We start from the raw sequence: 15,645 nt of genomic DNA, 5'->3' as shown, positions 1-15,645 counted from the left end.
TTATGTTTGAGAGTTGCTGCTCCTTTTCTTTTTGCCTTATGCCCCTGAATTGAGCTGTGTACTTGGGATTTTGGTAAAATTGTATACGATATGCTCTTTGGATATTATACCTTCTCCTTACAGAGATTGTTTTGTGTTTGTTCAGGTTGCCATACTTTTAACAGGCAACCTGAAGACACATATACACACAGAGGAAGACTGGTTAGAGGCCATGGTAACACAGCAGTTAAAACCACTAGCTCAGGAAAAGTTGCTGATCGGAATGTTAGCAGTTCAACGGAGTGAGTCGGGGTGAGCTCCCACCTGTCAGCCCTACCTTCTGTCAGTTTGAGAGCATGCAATGCTAGTAAATCAATAGGTACCACCTCGGCAGGAAGGTAAAAGGGCGTCCCATGCAGGCACGCTGCCAAAAAGATGTCTACGGACAGCAGGCTCGTCAGTATGAAAAATGAAACAAGAGCACCTCCCCATGGCCAGAAGTTGAGCATAATCTTCATACACTAAAAATAAAGGGGAAGGCCTTTACTTTATCTGTGTATTGTATGTCATTGTTCGTTGTGTAAAAGGCACTGAATGTTTGCCTTATATGTGTACTGTAATCCGCACTGAGTCCCTCCAGGGAGATACATCGTGATATAAATGAAGTGTACTATTATTACAGTATTATTATTGAGCACAAACATTTCTATTGGTGTTTCTTTGAATGCATAAGGATACTATGAGTATCTGCACTGGGAGATAACACATTTACAGCCTCTTTTCCTGAAAGCTCCAAGAGGCAAGCCTAACTCAACTTGCAATCATATGCAAAGCCCTTAGAAACGTCAATACAGATCTTCAAACTACCAGGTAGCGGGTTCTCCACCTGCTACAAGGCTCAGTGGGAAATTTAATTGTTGCAGAATGGACGTTGTGGGTGTAATTTCCTTGAGATAAACCACTTTACCTCCTCCTGCACTGCATCATAACTTCTCAAAGCAAACCAGAATGCCTTCTCTTTGGGGACGCTTTGGATTGTAAGTGCTGAGAGAGAAACAGTTCTCCTCATCAGCTTCCACACCAGAGAGTTGCCAAAGCTGCAGAATAATAGTTTGTGATGCTTCTTTTCAGCTGGCTCCCAATGGCCAACAAAGAAGCAGAGGAGCAATCTCTGTCAATAAAACAAATATTCTTATTTCAACATGCTGTTATTTACCCAGTCTTTCAGTGATCAGCAGCATACAAATAAAATATTCAGATTTTCACTCTGCAAGGCGCCATAGAAAAAAAAATGCTCCTGCAAAGCTCCTTCTCGCAGTCCAAGGCACTCTCAGAACTTCCTTCCAGCACCACACTTCAAAAGCATCGATCTTCCTTCGCTCAGCCTTCCCTAAGGTCCAGCTCTCACATCCGTAGATGTGACTACAGGGAATACCATGGCTTTGACTAGGCGGATCTTTGTTGCCAGTCTGATGTCTCTACTCATCTGCACTCATCTTTGCGCCTAGAAATACAAAGTCTGTCACGGCCTCCACGTTTTCTCCCTCTATTTTCCAGTTGTCAATCATTCTTGTTGCCATAATCTTGGTTTTTTTGATGTTTAGCTGCAACCCAGCTTTTGCGCTTTCTTCTTTCACCTTGATTAGAAGGCTCCTCAGCTCCTCCTCGCTTTCGGCCATCAGAGTGGTGTCATCTGCATATCTGAGGTTGTTAATGTTTCTTCCAGCAATTTTCACCCCAGCTTTGCATTCATCAAGCCCCGCACATCGCATGATGTGTTCTGCATACAAGTTAAATAGGTTGGGTGAGAGTATGCAGCCTTGCCGTACGCCTTTCCCAATCTTCTGCGAGAAGATCCAACCAGTCCATCCTCCAGGAAGGAAAGCCCGGCTGCTCATTGGAGGGAAGGAGACTAGAGACAAAATTGAAGTACTTTGGCCACATCATGAGGAGACAGCAAAGCCTAGAGAAGACAATTATGCTGGGGAAAGTGGAAGGTAAAAGGAAGAGGGGCCAAAGAAGGGCAAGATGGATGGATGGCATCCTTGAAGTGACTGGACTGACCTTGAAGGAGCTGCGGGTGTGACGGCCGACAGGGAGCTCTGGCGTGTGCTGGTCCATGAGGTCACAAAGAGTCGAAGACGACTGAACGAATGAACAACAACAACAAGCAAAGCTCCTTGAGAAAAGGGCAGAATTCAACTTCTCTATTTTTATGTAGTGTCAGGAGCGACTTGAGAAACTGCAAGTTGCTTCTGGTGTGAGAGAATTGGCTGTCTGCAAGGACATTGCCCAGGGAATGCCCGGATTTTTTTGATGTTTTACCATCTTTGTAGGAGGCTTCTCTCATGTCCCCGCATGAGGAGCTGGAGCTGATAGACGAAGCTCATCTGCGCTCTCCGTTGCAGTGGCTCCGTTCCTTCCTGGAGGATTGCACCCAGATGGTGATGCTCTGGGACACCTGCTCGGACCCCTGGCCATTGACCTGTGGGGACTCTATGCTTTTTAACATGTACATCAGTGTATTGTCAAAGGCTTGTATGGCTGGAATCACTGGATTTTTGTAGGTTTTTCTGGCTATATGGCCATATTCTAGAAGCACTCTGTCCTGACATTTTGCCTGCATCTATGGCAGACATCCTCAGAGGTTGTGAGGACCTCACTACCTCTGAAGATGCCTGCCATAGATGCAAGCAAAACGTCAGGAGGGAATGCTTCTAGAACATGGCCATGTAGCCCGAAAAACCTACAACAACCTAATGTACATCAGTGTTTCTCAACCTTCCTAATGCTGCGACCCCTGAATACAGTTCTTCATGTTGTGGTGACCCCGAGCCATAACATTATTTTCGTTGTGACTTCATAACTGTAATTCTGCTACGGTTATGAATCATAATGTAAATATCTGATATGTAGGATGTATTTTCATTCACTGGACTAAATTTGGCACAAATACCCAATACGCTCAAATTTGAATACTGGTGAGGTTGGGGTTGGGGGCTGGTTTTCTCATTTGAGAGTTGTAGTTGTGGGCTTTGTAGTTCACCTACAATCAAAGATCATTCTGAACTCCACCAACAATGGAATTGAACCAAACATGGCACCCAGAACTCCCATGACTAACTGAAAATACTGGAAGGGTTTGGTGGGAGTTGACCTTGAGTTTTGGAATTGTAGTTCACCTACATCCAGAAAGCATTGTGGCCTAAAGCAATGATGGATCTGGCCCAAACTTGGCACGAATACTCAAGATGCCCAAATGTGAACACTAGTGGAGTTTGGAGAAAATAGACCTTGACATTTGGGAGTTGTAGCTGCTGAAATGTATAGTTCGACTACAATCAAAGAGCACTCTGAACCCCACCAACGATAGAATTGGGCCAAACTACCCACACAGAAACCCTATGACCCACAGAAAATTCTGTGTTTTCTGATGGTCTTTGATGACCCCTCTGACAACCTCTTGCGACCTCCCCAGGGTCCCAACCCCCAGGTAGAGAAATGCGGATCTAAATGGAACTGATGGGCAAGGTCATTCAGAGTTTTGGAGTTGGGTGCCATCTCTACGCAGATGACACCCGCCTCTACTACACTTTCCCACCCTATTCCAAGGAAGCTCCCCAGGTCCTGGACCAGTGCTTGGAAGTTGTGATGGACTGGATGAGGGCCAACAAACTCCAGACAAGACACAAGTCCTCCTGGTAAGTTGCAAGGCCGATCAGGGTATAGGGTGGCAACCTGTGCTCAACAGGGTTACACTTCCCCTAAGGAAACAATTCTCCTGGACTCATCAATGACACTTGAAACTCAGGTATCGGGGGTGGCTGGGAGGGCCTTCACACAATTAAAAGTGCAGCCATACCTCAAAAAGCCCGACTTGGCTACAATGGTCCGTGCATTAGTTACATCCAGAATAGACTACTGCAACACACTCTACGTGGGGCTGCTTTTGAAGACGAGTCAGAAACTGCAGATTACTAACTGGGGTTAGCTATAAGGAGCATACCACACCCCAACTAAAGCAGTTCCACTAGCTCCCAACAAGTTTCCGGGCCCAATTCAAAGTGCAGGTTATTACAGTAGAGTCTTGCTTATCCAACCTTTGCTTATCCAACATTCTGTATTATCCAATGCTGTCTGCCTCCCACCCGGATCCACAGGTGAGGGAAGTGGAGTGTATATTTACCTGTGGAACAATGTCCAGGGTGGGAGAAAGAAAGAACCCTTGTCTGTTTTGGTGCTAAATTCGTAAATACAGCAATTTCTACATAACATTACCTGCTTTTTCTGTCCATTTGTTATAAAACATGATGTTTTGGTGCCTAATTTGTAAAATCATAACATAATTTGATATTTAATAGGCTTTTCCTTAATCCCTCCTTATTATCCAACATAAAGTGCTGAACTGAAGTAGGGACAGGAAAATTACTGATGGACTGCTTAATCAAAAGCACACCGGAACATCCAGGTTTTTAGTTGTCTCCGAAAAGAGGACAAAGGAGGAGCCTGTCTGATCTCCCTTGGGAGGGAGTTCCAGAGCCATGGGGCCACCACCGAGAAGGCCCTCTCCCTCATCCCCACCAACTGAGTTTAAGATGGCGGAGGGAGGGAGAGCAGTGCCTCCCCAAATGATCTCAAGGTACGCACTGGTTCATAGGTTGTAGGGTTGCCATAGGTCAGAAATGACTCAAAGGTACCCAACAACAGTGAAGTAGGAACGCAAATGCACTTAGGCACATTTGTTTCAAGGACCGAGAACAGCACCATCCCCAAAATGGAAGTGGGTCCCTGCTTAAAAATCAACTGGTTGGGGCCCCCAGTATGATGCAATGTGAAAAAAAGAATTATAATGAAAAGAACAAATGCCAAAAACAACCCGCTCCCAAATGAAAGAGAAAAAAAGAAAGAAAGAGAGAAAGAAAGAAAGAGACAAATCAAACAAGCATGAATAACCCCAGAAGTAAAATGCTATTTACTGAATGCAGCTGATGAAGCTTGGAAAGTCCTGTTCTCGGTCCCAGTGTCCACTGGGAGGTGAAAGGTACCCTCCGTGGCACAAGAGGACGATGTCTGAGGCCAGGCCTGTTTCATCAGAAGCGTCGCTTGAGTGAAGACAGAAGAGAAGGTGTTACAAAGGGAACAGGCACCGGGGTGGAGAGCACAATGAATGAAGATGCAATTCGCCATTCTGACAAAATCAATTTGGGTGCCCGGGTGGGGAGGTGGGTGGGTGCCTGGCAGCCCTCTCTTCCCTTTATGCTGCCGATAAAGGGAAATGCTTCGAGTGTGGGATTGAGACTGGCTCCCTCTTCTACCAAACACCCCTTCCAATATTTAAAGATATCCACCATGGAACTTCTCAGACTCCTCTTCTCCAAGCTAAACATACCAGCTCTATGATTCTAACAAGAGCACGACTTGGTCATCTAAAAGAAGGCTTCACTCTCACATCTTCTAAGTCAGTGGTTCTCAACCTTCCTAATGCCACGACCCCTTCATCCAGTTCCTCATGTTGTGGTGACCCCCAACCATCACATTATTTTTGCTGCTTCTTCAAAACTGTCATTTTGGTCCTGTTATGAATCGTAATGTAAATATCCGATATGCAGGATGTGTTTTCTTTCACTGGACCAAATTTGGCACAAATATCCAATACGGCCAAATTTGAATACTGGTGGCGTTGGGAGGGGATTGGTTTTGTCATTTGGGAGTTGTTGTTACTGGGATTTATAGTTTACCTACAATCAAAGAGCATCCTGAACTCCACCGACAATGGAATTTGAACCAAACTTGTCACGCAGAACTCCCATGATCTACAGAAAATACTGGAAGGGTTTAGTGGGAATTGACCTTGAGTTTTGGAGTTGTAGTTCATCTACATCCAGAGAGTACTGTGGACTCAAACAATGATGGTTCTAGGTTCTTGTGGGGTTTTTCGGGCTATAGGGCCATGTTCTAGAGGCATTTCGGGCCCTATAGCCCAAAAAAACCCACAAGAACCTAGTGATTCCAGCCATGAAAGCCTTCGACAATACAATGATAGTTCTGGACCAAACTTGGCACAAAAACTCAATATGCCCAAATGTGAACACTGGTGGCGTTTGGGGGAAATAGACCCTGACATTTGGGAGTTGTAGTTGCTGGGATTTATAGTTCACCTACAATCAAAGAGCATTCTTTTTTTAGGTTGTTGTGTCAGGAGGGACTTGAGAAACTGCAAGTCGCTTCTGGTGTGAGAGAACTGACACAACCAGAGAAGTCAGCCATAGCAGAGCACCTGATGAACCAGCCTGGACACAGCATATTATTTGAGAACACAGAAATGCTGGACCACACCAGCAACCACCATGTCAGACTACACAGAGAAGCCATTGAAATACACAAGCATGTGGACAATTTCAACAGAAAGGAAGAGACCATGAAAATGAACAAAATCTGGCTACCAGTATTAAAAAACTCTAAAATTATAACAGCTAAACAACAGAGAGGAAAAAACCAGGCACAGATTAACACTTCCCAGCAACAGATTTTCCCAGACTCAGGCAGGCCTTCAAATGCTAATGAAGGTGATCAGCTAAACATTCACACCTAAGTGCAGCAGGGAAGAGCTCCTTGCCCCACCCCAGCCATTCCACAGATATATAAATCCATTTTTCCTACTTCCAACAGACCTCACACCTCTGAGGATGCTTGCCATAGATGCAGGCGAAACGTCAGGAGAAATGCCTCTAGAACATGGCTCTATAGCCCGAAAAAACCCACAAGAACCTAGAAGCAAATTATTTGCAGTACTAAAACCATTCACACCTCAAGTTAAAAGATCAGCATGCCATCAAAAAGATATTTAAAACGTCTTCAAAGTAGCTCTGTTTAAAACAACACAATTCTGACAGTCCATTGTTTCAAAAACTTGGCTTAGCCTGCCATCGGAAAGACAAGAAGGATGTGGTCATTTTGCCTTATGACTGCAGTTGGTGCACAAAGCCTTCAATACAAAAAGGCTCTCTGGGCCAGATGGGAGGTTGGGCAGATTTTAGTTATGCTTACTTTGTGTTGTTGACAAGTCCACATAGGGACCACCAAACGCAGCATTGCACAAACACGAATCAAGGAACATGAAAGGCACTGCAGACTAACTCAACCAGAGAAGTCGGCCATAGCAGAGCACCTGAGGAACCAACCTGGACACAGGATATTATCTGAGAACACAGAAGTGCTGGACCACTCTCACAACCACCATGTCAGGCTACACAGAGAAGCCACTGAATTACACAAGCATGTGGAAAATTTCAACAAAAAGGAGGAAACCATGGAAATGAACACTATCTGACTACCAGTATCTAAAATCAGGACAGTAAATAAAGAACAACACTAAAAAACAGGGAAATTCCAGACAAGAAACAATCAGGGCCAACGAATCTTCTCTCAACAAAGGATTCCCTCAGGAAGTATGAAGCCAGTCCTTGAAAACTGCTAGGCCAGCGGTTCTCAACCTAGGGTCCCCAGATGTTTTTGGCCTACAACTCCCAGAAATCCCAGCCACTTTATCAGCTGTTAGGATTTCTGGGAGTTGAAGGCCAAAACATCTGGGGACCCCAGGTTGAGAACCACTGTGCTAGGCCATCAAATGCTAATGAAGTTGGGCAATTGCAACATCCACACCTATCTCAAACAGACAAGAATTCTTTCTTCCACCCTGGACATTATTTCACAGGAATATAAACCTCACTTGCCTAGTTTCCAACAGACCTCTCAACATCTGTGTATGCCTGCCATAGATGCAGGTGAAATGTCAGGAGAGAATGCTTCTTGGAATATGCCCAAAAAGTCCGGAAAACCCTCGGAAACCCTGTCCTTTATTTATCTAACTCAAGGTGGAAAACAGCAACAAGATCAGGGGTCTCTTGTCTGGCCTGAGACCTTCAGTATGGCCTACTGAAACTAAAAATGAAGATGTTGGCTTTTGCTTTTCCAAAAACTGGTATTTTTGGATGCTGAAAGAGTGGAGAGGCTTTGCAACCTATATTTTGAAAAGCTCAACTGTTTCACCTGGAATTTTTTTTGTTTTTTTTTTTTTTGGAACAGCAGTTCACTATGTATTTTTGGACAGACAAAAGATCACTCTGGGTAATCCTGAGATATAGTATGCATAAAATTTCACTTGGAACTGCCAAGGCTGCATCTCTGTTTTAAATCTTAAGCCTGGTCCTATAAATCTGGACAAAACAGATGGGTCCATGTTGACAGATCTTGCTCTGAAGCAGAGTCCTGATGGTGAAGTTCATAGGAGCAGCTTCACTTCACTATTGTGCCCTTATTTATTTATTTACAGCATTTATATTCCACCCTTCTCACCCTGAAGGGGACTCAGGGCGCATCACAAAACACATGCACGGCAAACATTCAATCCCGTTAGACATACCGGACAGACAGACAGATCAAGGTATGTATCTTGGCATTTTTCCAACTTCGGCGTCCTGGAGGTTATGCTCGATTCTGGCCACAGGGGGGTGCTGTCGCTCCATCCCCTGTGACAACAAGCCTTTTTGATCACAGACTTTTTCTCTTTTTCTTTGATCACCAGATTTTTTATGGTGCCGTAAAATACCTCCCCGCTTAAGCGGTGCCTAATTTCTCTACTCACCAATACAGCTGTTTTTGAACTGCTTAGGTGGGCTGAAGGTCGGGTGCTCACCTTGATTTGGCTCAAACTCCCAACCTTTGGTAGGGAAAGATCTCTTGCTGCTGGTGATTAACCAGCTGTGCTAAAGCCCGTGGATTTTTCCTCCATGTGAAAACACTCTCACCTGGATGGAGAAAGATTCCCTTTCTCACTGGCCTCAGTCTCAAAAAAGAGGTGACACCATTACCTCTCCAGATGTTTTTAGCTGTGCAAAACACAGTTTCCCTTAGTACTGGTTATACTAGTTTGGACTGATGGGAGTTGCAGCCAAAAACAAATAATTATGGTAGTTTTCTCCCCAGTGCAAGAATAAACTAATATCCCTCTGCTTTATTTTCTTTCTGTTCAAATGTCCTGATGTCCTGTTGAAAAGTTGTGAAGAAAAAAATCATGAAAAAACATTTTCTGTGCAGAAAAGAGGAGGGTGGTGGTGGTGGTTGTTGTTATTCTGCAAATAAAGTATGTACTCTCTTCACAGAATAATTCCTCAATAAGACTTTGGGATGTTCGGACACCAGGATAAAGTAACACAAACAGTTAGTAAAGGTAAAAGTTTCCCCTGATATTAAATCTTGTCGTGCCCGACTCTGGGGGTTGGTGCTCATCTCCATATCTAAGCCAAAGAGCCGGCATTGTCCGTAGACCCCTCCAAGGTCATGTTGAAAGGGTCTTTGAGTGAAATTAGCAATAGTTAAGCAAGGAGCTTTGAATGAAATTAGCAACAAAGGAGAAATGTGACATGTAGAGGTTATACAAAGTTTGAGCTTACATAGGAAGTTGGTTTGTGGTTAAGTGCAAAGTCTGCAGGAGCAAGAAGGTACTTTCCACCAAGAGGTTAATGGACAGGAAGAGTAAAGGTCAAAGTACTTTCCATGACAAAAATATTCCTGTTTACCTGAGGGTATATAAAAGTTTGCAAAAACAGAGGAAGGAGCAGCAGTCTGTGGAAGATCTTGCAGAATAAACGGTGCAGATCAGCTTGAATAAACGGTGCCTTACCTGAACCTATTGGACTCTGTGGATTTTTTCGAAAAGGGACCCCGCATCCTAAGCCTGTGATCCCTTACAATGTGGCCAGCATGACTGCATAGAGCACCGTTACCTTCTTGCTCATATTTGCATGTTTTCGAACTGCTAGGTTGGCAGAAGCTGGGCCTAACAACGGGAGCTCACCCTGCTCCCCAGATTCAAACCACTTGGTCAGCAAATTCCACAGCTCAGCGGTTTAACCTGCTGCACCACCAGGAGACTTTAACACAAACAGTTAGTTAGTCTATTATTCAATCCAATGGGATTTCCTGTTGTCAGGTTTCCTAAAGGAAGGGGGTCCTGAAGAATGCCTGCCAACCAGGCTTCCCACCTCCTCCTATCTGTTAGGATTTGATTTGTAATCTGGGAGCTACACAACCCTTGCAAAATTGTGTACCTGAAGACTGGCTCACATCCTGCCTGACCTTCAGGTGACTTCCCTCCTCAGGGCCTGCGGGGAGAGAGGAGGCCGAGGTGCCAATAAAACCCTACTTAAGTGAAATTCAATAGAGCAAAAACTCTCCAATCTGGAACAGTTTGGCAAGAAGTTATTTCATGCATGGCTTTCTTTAAATAGCCATATGTAAGCCATTGCCCTTGTTTGTACATAACAAGGATACTGAAATATACATGCAGCTGGAGACCTGCAGTCAAAAACCTGGCTGCCGACTTTGGAAATCAATAGATGGAATTCAACCACCCACACTCTGCTTCAGCACTATTTCTGCTTCTCACTGGCCTGTAGCTCCCCAAACAGAGGTCTATTTTATCTCTCCCAAAGCACAAACACAGGGTAGAATCACAGAGGTGGAAACTTATAGACCAGTGTTTCTCAACCTGGGGGTCGGGACCCCTGGGGGGTTGTGAGGGGGTGCCAGAGGGTCCCCAAAGTCCATCAGAAAATACAAGATTTGTTGTTGGTCATGGGGGTTCTGTGTGGGAAGTCTGTCCCAATTCTATAATTGGTGGGATTCAGAATGCTGTTTGATTGTAGGTGAACTATAAATCCCAGCAGCTACAACTTCCAAATGTCAAGACCTATTTCTGCCAAACACCACCAGTGTTTACATTTGTGCATATTGAGCATTGGTGCCAAGTTTGGTCCATATCCATCATTAAACAGTGCTCTCGGGATGTATGTTAACTATAACTCCAATGCCCACCAAATCATTCCAGGATTTTCTGTTCATCTGGTGCGTTGGTGTGCAACAGAGAGGGATGTTGCTCCTTTGGCACCTCACCTGTTCTCTTAGATTTCTCAAAACCGATAGCAAGTGGTTCAGGGAGTATATCGCAAGTTCCTTCAGTGAAGTTCCTTCAGACAAGTTGGCATTTCACTTCCCACACAGTTCATCGCTTCATTGTAATTCCTCCTGAGAAATCTGGATGATTATGAATATTCCATGACATGACTAACCGTGAAGGAGAGTTCCCAAAAGACAGCTGGCAAGACAAAAGCATGGGGCCAACTTTAACTAGAAAGAGCGCACAGATAACCTCTGACAGTGAATGTTTTGGACTACAACTTCCCCAATCCTTTGCCATTTGCAAAGATTGAATTCAGAAGAAGATCTACAAGCCACTCTAAACACCTTTGCAGAAGTATACGAGAAGCTCGGCCTGTCATTGAACATTGAGAAAACCAAAGTGTTGTTTCAGCAGTCACCAGCCAATCCCTTTCCAATGCCAGAGATACAGATGGTGTAACATTAGAAAATGTTGGCCACTTCCACTACCTTGGCAGCCACCTCTCCACCAAAGTCAACATAGACACCAAAATACAATACCACCTGAGCTCTGCGAGCGCAGCATTTTTCTGAATGAAGGAGAGAGTGTGTGAAGACCAGGACTTCCGCAGGGAGAACAAGGTGCTTGTTTATAAAGCTATTGTCCTCCCAACCCTGCTATATGCCTGCGAGACGTGGACTGTCTACAGACGTCACATGCAACTCCTAGAACGATTCCATCAGCGCTGCCTCCAAAAAATCCTGCAAATCTCTTGGGAAGACAGGTGGACAAATGTCAGTGTGCTGGAAGAAGCAAAGACCAGCAGCACTGAAACGATGGTTCTCCACCATCAACTCTGCTGGACCGGCCATATTGTCCAGATGCCCGACCACCATCTCCCAAAGCAGTTGCTCTACTCCGAACTCAAGAACGGAAAAGAGAATGTCGGTGGGCAGGAAAAGAGATTGAAAGATGGGCTCAAACGTGCCAACTCCGACCGGGACCACCTTCCACCTGGAAACTGATGCCTTCACTGCAGGAGAAGATGCAGATCAAGAAGAGGGCTCCACAGTCACCTACGCACCCACCCTGGAAGATTATCCTACTCGGACAACGAGGGATCGCCTAAGTAAGTAAGTAAGTAAGTAAGTTGCCATTTGCAATTATGTTGCTAGTTCAAATTATCTAAAGGTCCAAGGTTCCCCAACTCCTGTCCTGAGAGACCCAGATGCCATGAGAAAGGCTTCAAAGCACCATCAAAATCCTAGTAATACACCCCTCTCTGGCAAGTGCTACCAAGAAATAGGAAAGGTTTGCGTTAAACAATGGAGAAAATTCTAAAGAGAAGCCAAATGAGCCCAAGTGAAGATAGGAATGATGCAAAAGATTTTTCATGTGTAGCTAAATCATTCTCGACTTTTAATTTACTTGGATTTTTGCCCATCCTTTCCTTAGAGCTTGGATACACAACGAAAGCCAGAGTGAACATACACTGCAAATCCTCATTCCCAATTAAAAGCTTATTTTTGGCCCAGAGCACCAGCTCCAAACGGGTGGGGGGGGGGGGGGAGAGATTTCCAATAGCACTGGATATGCTCCAGCATAGTTTAGAAACCAAGTTCTGAGCTCAAAAGTTTGGTTATACAACCAAGTTGGGAAAATTTGTGGTTAATGGATTGAAAGATGTATTTGACCTAAAAAAGCAACTTTTATAAAATGATGTACAGATGGAATTCAAACCACAACAAGATTATTCAAGATGGAAAAGGGGGTCAATAATGTGTGTTATGAGAGTGAAACTCAAGAAGGCACTACTTAAATCAAATTTGCTGAACATATGAAAAAGAGAACTACAGATGCAAACTAGGCAAGCAGGGTTTATATATCTGTGGAATAATGTCCTGGGTGAGAGAAAGAACTCTTGTCTGCTTGAGACATATGTGAACATTGCATTTGGCCACCTGGATTAGCACTGAATGGCCTTGCAGCTTCAAATAATGGCCAGTAAGGTCTACTCAGGTTACCCATAAAGCAAATTGGAACCAGGAGTAGGGCCCCACGCCAGCCTAAGAACAGATTGCCCAGGGAGGAGTCGGAGGGTTTTCCTTGTAAAAGAAAGAAATAGTTCATGAAGCAAGCTGCCTGTCCTTTGTGGGCAAGTTAAGAAGAATGTGTGTGTTTTGTTGAAGATCTCAGCAATAATAAAGAACTTTGTTAAACTTTCCAAGTTTCCAAAGACTTTGTTTAGGAAAATCCACAGGGCCTCTCAGCCGAGGCACCCCAGCGTCCTGCTGGGCACAAAGAGCATGTCCTGTTTTAAAAGACAATTGCTATAGGCCCAACGCGTGACAGCACATATCCAATCTACAAAGAGCTCCAAAATGACTTGTAATTTCCTTTTTTCCCTTATCCCCCATTATTGTAATATTTGTTTTTTAGTTGGTATTAAAATACAATAAACATTCTAAAGATTACATCTATATAAATAAAAATGTAATGTCTGTTTGTGGGATTAATGTAACTCAAAAACCACTGGACAAATTGCCATCAAATTTGGCCACAAGACAACTACTAACCCAAGGAGCGACCATCACTCAAAAAAATTGATTTTGTCATTTGGGAGTTGTGGTTACTGGGATTTATAGTACATCTACAATCAAAGAGCATTCTGAACTCCACCAATGATGGAATTGAACCAAATATGGGAGACAGGACTCTCATGACCAACAGAAAACACTAGAAGGGTTTGGTGGGCATTGACCTTGAGTTTGGGAGTTGTAGTTCACCTACATCCAGAGAGCACTGTGGACTCAAACAATCATGGATCTGGACCAAACTTGGCACGGATACCCAATATGCCCAAATTTGAACACTGGTGGAATATTTATATTACATGTAATATTACTAATAATATTACAGTATAATTGATATAGTGCAATATAGCAATATTTAAAACTGATATTGTACTATGTTAATAATATATTGTATGTATATATATCTTGTAAGCCGCTCTGAGTCCCCTTCGGGGTGAGAAGGGCGGCATATAAATGTCGCAAATAAATAAATAAATAAATAAATCTGGGGAAAATAGACCTTGACATTTGGGAGTTGTAGTTACTGTGATTTATAGTTCGTTCATCTACAATCTAAGAGCATGCTGAACTCCACCAACGACAAAATTGGGGTAAACCTCCCACACAGAACCCCTATACTTAAGGCTATTAAGTCCAACTCCCTTCACCAGGGCAAGAAAATGTAATCAAAGCCGGGTTGTCGTAAGTTTTTTCGGACTATATGGCCATGTTCTAGAGGCATTCTCTCCTGATGTTTCACCTGCATCTATGGCAAGCATCCTCAGAGGTTGTGAGGTCTGTTGGAACTAGGAAAATGGGTTTATATATTTGTGGAATGACCAGACAAAGAACTCTTGTCTGTTGGAGCTAGGTGAGAATGTTTCAACTGACCACCTTGATTAGCATTTGATGGCCTGGGAGTGCCTGGGGTAATCTTTTGTTGAGAGGTGATTAGATGTCCCTGATTATTTTTCCTCTGTTGTTTTGCTGTTGTAATTTTAGAGTTTTCATAATCAAAGCCCACCCGACAAAGAGCCATCCAGCCATAGATATAGATAGATAGATAGATAGATAGATAGATAGATATGATTCACACACACACACATAGTATCATAGATTTGAAAGGGACCCCTAAAGAAGGACAATTCTATGTTGCATGTTCCAGAGTAGGCAAACCAGACCATCTCCAAATCAACACTGACAAAGAAACAGCAAGAAATACTGTTTACCCATAAGCATAAAGAAATTACTTATATTGGAAACCAACACTTTCTAATTACTTTATTTTCCAGATCACCAGACTGGGCCACAGCAATGCGTGGCAGGGGATCACTAGTAATATATAGAAACCAAGTCCTGAACCAGAAATGAAAGAAAACAATGTGATTCTGAAAAAGAAAATCTGTTCTCGCCACCACCCAAGTAACTCCCATGGACCACTTTCTCTGCTGATGCCTATCCTTTACAAAACTGCAACTGAAAGAGAAGGCTGTACAGTCTCTGCGTGGAGGGAATTGAACCTTGAGCTTGACTTAGAGCCAATGTTGTGCTTAAACTTCCAGCAACGTGCCTTCTCGGTGAGAGTCGATATTGTGGACGGCCTGTATTAGTGTTATTATCTGGTGTAATAGAAATGGAATGAGGATATAAAACTGGCCTCCATGGAAATTAAAATGTAGACTCTAGTTGTATGAAAAATTGCAAAAGCAGAGCTTTCCAAAAAGAAAAAAAGAAAACAAAACTCTACTCGTATAAAAGAAGAAACCTCTGGAAAGGAACAAGTATACCATTAGTTTTTAATGTAGGGAATGCTAAACCTGGAAGGAATCTTTCCCTATTTTCTATTCAAATATAAGCTATTTCTTTAAACTTTCATTTGCCTAGGAGCTCTCTTGTACATAGATTGTTGGTAAGAATATCTGGCAGGCAGATTTCATTAGGTTTGTCTGATCAATTGAATGGGTTGTTGTAGGTTTTTTTGGGCTGTATGGCCATGTTCTAGAAGCATTCTCTCCTGACGTTTTGCCTGCATCTCTGGCAGGCATCCTCAGAGGTTGTCAGGTCTGTTGGAAACTAGGCTAGTGGAGTCCACAACAAGCGAGTGTGGAGAAGAGCTCACCAATGCTTCCTCTTCATCCTGGAAATAAGTGACAA

The 15,645-nt window shown here is 43.5% G+C and overlaps 1 protein-coding gene across 2 annotated transcripts in view; it reads right to left on the bottom strand.

Moving 5' to 3' along the window:
* Positions 1–15,645, bottom strand: part of FAM168A (family with sequence similarity 168 member A) — a 274,380-nt gene that overhangs the window by 31,753 nt on the left and 226,982 nt on the right. Inside the window, exon 5 of one of the 2 annotated variants that reach the window (XM_067466454.1) lies at positions 4,956–5,081. The exons of the other annotated variant lie outside the window; for it this stretch is intronic. Within the exon in view, the coding sequence (XP_067322555.1) occupies positions 4,956–5,081 (126 nt within the window). The remainder of the gene's footprint in view (positions 1–4,955; positions 5,082–15,645) is intronic. 2 annotated transcript variants of the gene reach the window in all.

Source organism: Anolis sagrei, chromosome 3 (assembly GCF_037176765.1).
Source record: "Anolis sagrei isolate rAnoSag1 chromosome 3, rAnoSag1.mat, whole genome shotgun sequence".
Classification (NCBI taxonomy): Eukaryota; Metazoa; Chordata; class Lepidosauria; order Squamata; family Dactyloidae; genus Anolis; species Anolis sagrei.
Note: the sequence above shows the minus strand (reverse complement) of the source record. Positions and strands in the feature narration are given on the sequence as shown.